Source organism: Tupaia chinensis, unplaced genomic scaffold, assembly GCF_000334495.1.
Source record: "Tupaia chinensis unplaced genomic scaffold, TupChi_1.0 Scaffold000627_1, whole genome shotgun sequence".
Classification (NCBI taxonomy): domain Eukaryota; kingdom Metazoa; phylum Chordata; class Mammalia; order Scandentia; family Tupaiidae; genus Tupaia; species Tupaia belangeri.
Window position 1 is genome coordinate 3,458,992 of NW_006160147.1, and position 3,293 is coordinate 3,462,284.

A 3,293-nucleotide genomic window follows, 5' to 3' on the forward strand; every position below is an offset into this window, starting at 1 on the left:
CCGAACAGGGTAGGGGACCAGCAGTTAGCGTAACGGCTATGTCGCTGGACTCCTGTGTAGTCAACCGCGGTTCGAGTCCCGGATCTGGTGGCTTAAACTCATGCCGGGCATGTGTGCATGCCTAAGATCCCGAGAGGAGAATGGAGGAGGAGGGATTGTGGTGTGGCCATCCCCCTGGGCGGTGCTTTCTCGCTTTCTGTCTGTCTCTCTCCGTCTTTCTGGTGAGCGCACACACCCTATAGCAAAAAACAAAGCAAAACAAAAAAACCTCTCAAAAAAACCCCACAAAACAAGTAAGAAAGAGGAGAGAGAGAAGGCAGACAGCAGACAGGGACCAAGTACAACTGAGTCCTGGGATTGCCTGGGCAGCCTCTCCCCAACCCTGAACATCCCCAAGGGCCAGGGTCGACTGGGCTTCTTTTACGGGTGCAGGGAAGGCTGAAGACCAGCCAACAAAAGCAAAGGTCCCACAGGACACAGAGTGGGGCTGAGGACACCGCCGTCCACACTCCCAGCCTGCAGCTGGCCGCCCTGGGTCTCCCTAAGAGAGGTCTGGGTCCCATAGTGAGGCCGGGGCTGGGGTGGTCCCAGGCCCAGCTGACGATGCGCCCTCTCCCCCCTTTCTGTGGTCTCAGGCACGAGCATGATGGTGGAGAACGCGGGGGCCCGCCCCGCCCAGCCCAGCGCCGCCCTCCTGCACTCCGTGGCAATGCTGATCCTCATAGGCCACCTGGAGCTCTGATCTGGGCGCCCTCCTCTGCAGCAGAGTGGACACCCCCTCCAATGGACACAGCAGCTGGCCCCGGCCCGTCCCAGTGCCAAGGTGGCCCACCTCTGTGCCTGAGCGTGGCTGATTTCAAAGACCTAGACAGTGCCCTTTTTTGTAGGAGGCAGGATATTTCATGTTCTGCCACAGGGTAGGACCCACAAGAGGAGCTTTTTCTTCAAATCAAGATGTCCTGGGCAGTAACTTTGAAGAGGACACTGAGTCTTATGCCTGGGCCCTCAATGGGCCTGGATGCCAGGAACAGGCTTAGGGGGAAAGGGGGTTTTTAATGCACATCTTTGAGTCAGGAAAGATGGCAGGCATGCGGGGCTGCGCATGTGCAACTGAGAGCAGGAGCCCAGGCCGGCAGGGACAGGCCCCACCGCGGCTGAAGGAGTAGTCATCAATATCCCTCAGTCAAAGAGGAGCGGACCCTGGGACCAAGAATCTCCTGCTTTCCCTCTAGGAGCGGCCCAGCTGGACCTGACACTGCCCTCCGTGACCCTCAAGTTCCCTACCTGCCCAGGTGACTGAGAACCAGCACCCTGAGCCTGATGCCACTCCGGGTCGCTGGGGGAGGGAGCTACAAAGGGTTGAGATTGGGACACCTGGTGGAACGGGCCGCCAGCCTCGGCCAGAGCCACAGTCATCATCCAGGTGATGGTGCCCTCTCAGCCAACACTGCCAACTCGACCCTGTCACCCAGAGTGACAGAGCCACCTGAGGTGGCTGGGTGACTCAAGGGCTTGTCTAGGGAAGGGCTCCCTGAGACCCTCCTGCACAGTCCCTCTAGGGCTGGGACAGGAGTCAGCCATTGTGTGCCCACCTTTTCCTCAGCTCAGCCTGCAGACCTGCGGCCACCTGCCCCTGCGGGCCCCAGCCTCAGCCCTCCCCGCACTGACTCCTCGTGCCTAGGAGCCACGTGGTGGTCCTTCTCTGTGTCCTGGAATCGGAGGCTTCTGGGAAGGCAAAGGATAAATGTAAACTGCCTGCTCCCAGGACCACCTGGACAGCCTGACGAGACCAGCTCTCCGGGCTGTCTTGGCCTGCTCTTTGGCATCTACCCAGGATAGATGGGGTTAATAAATGGGGCCTTCCATCGGGGGACATGATAGTCACCGAAGATCAGAGCTGAACGAGGCCTTAGAGCTTGACTTGTTCAACCTCATTAAAGACCAGGAAATAGAGGCCCCCAGGGGGCTCAGGACTTCCGAAGGTCACACGGCCTAAAGCGATAGGCTAGGACAAGGACTCCGTCCCCACCTTTCTGTTCAACGCTCTGTCAATCCAGAGGAAGGAGGCAGTGCTGAGCGGCCATGGCCTGGCCAAGTCAGTGGGGAGGAGAATCCTACCTGGAGGGTTCAGGATGGTGATCCCTGGCATGGGCATGACTGAACCCCCGCCCTGTGTGTGGGCAGAGCCTGGCAGATGACCGTCCTCTGCCTCCTGAGCCTAGCTTCTGCCGCGACCTCAACACGCAGCACTGGCCTGATCCCCTTGCCCTTGTTTCAAGAGGAGGCCAAGGGGAGGACAAACACCCCAAAACCAGGAGATCCCAAAGCTCTGACAGGCGGCCCTTAGCCTGTGGGAGCGGCGTGGACGGGCGTCTGGAAGGGCACAGATCCTCCCAGTGTTCCTGGAGCCTGTTTTCTGTAGTTTACAGTTAGAGCTCTATTTTGTTATGGTTTTTTAAACTTTGAAGCCCTGCTCTGTTTTCCTGGGCAGGTTTACGTTGATGTTTACCCACTACGATTTTTTAAAAATGTAAGCTCACACACCTTCTCCCTGCCTCCACCCACCCCCACCTTCCACCTCTGGCCCAGGGCCATTTCCCTGGGGCTGTCTGATCAACTCCTCCCGTTGCCACCCCTCCCCCACATGCAAGGGTGCTCAGCTACGTGACCATTCTCCCATTACAGGGACCCCAAACTTAGCCTGGCACCACCACCCCCCGAGCCCCCTGCTGCCGGGGCACTGACCTGTCCTCTCCATCAGAAAGCAGTTGCAGAAAGGAGGGAAACTTCTTCTGAGGTTTCCCTGACTTTGACCACTGCCTCGGGCTGCAGAGAAGCAGGGCACGGGTGTCCAGTCGCCAGGCCAGCAGGTGTGAGGCCGAATGCTACAGTCCCTAGGCCTGCCTTCAAGAGAAAAACACGACTAAGTACCTTACTTCTAATGGGGCCCACTGGAAAAGGGGGGCAGGCAGACCTGCTGGGAAACCCAGGAAAACCAGGCCAGAGCCTAAACACTGTGCAGGCAGGACTCAGGACCTAGAACTGCACGACGGAGGGTGTTCCAGTGGTCTGCAACTGTGGGTGGGCTGCCCGTGGCTTAGTCACAGTGGGGACTTGAAGACACACACGCTCGTGAAGCGGACCAGCCCTGCGGAGTGGCTTGCACGTGGGCTTGCTTGGAGACTAGCTAGGATGGCTTTTCAGGGTCCCTTCCTGCCCACGGCCTTCGGATTCCCATCTCTGACTGGATGGGCTGGGGCAGTCTGCTATGGCTTCCCCCCCCCGTGGGCCTG

The 3,293-nt window shown here is 58.9% G+C and overlaps 1 protein-coding gene across 1 annotated transcript in view; it reads left to right on the forward strand.

Annotated features, from left to right (window-relative positions):
• Nucleotides 1-3,268, forward strand: part of CNTN2 (contactin 2) — a 36,755-nt gene extending 33,487 nt beyond the window's left edge. The window contains exon 23 of the mRNA XM_006159239.2: nt 636-3,268. Coding sequence (XP_006159301.1) covers nt 636-742 — 107 coding nt within the window. The 3' untranslated portion in view covers nt 743-3,268. The remainder of the gene's footprint in view (nt 1-635) is intronic.
• Nucleotides 3,269-3,293: the final 25 nt, after the last annotated feature.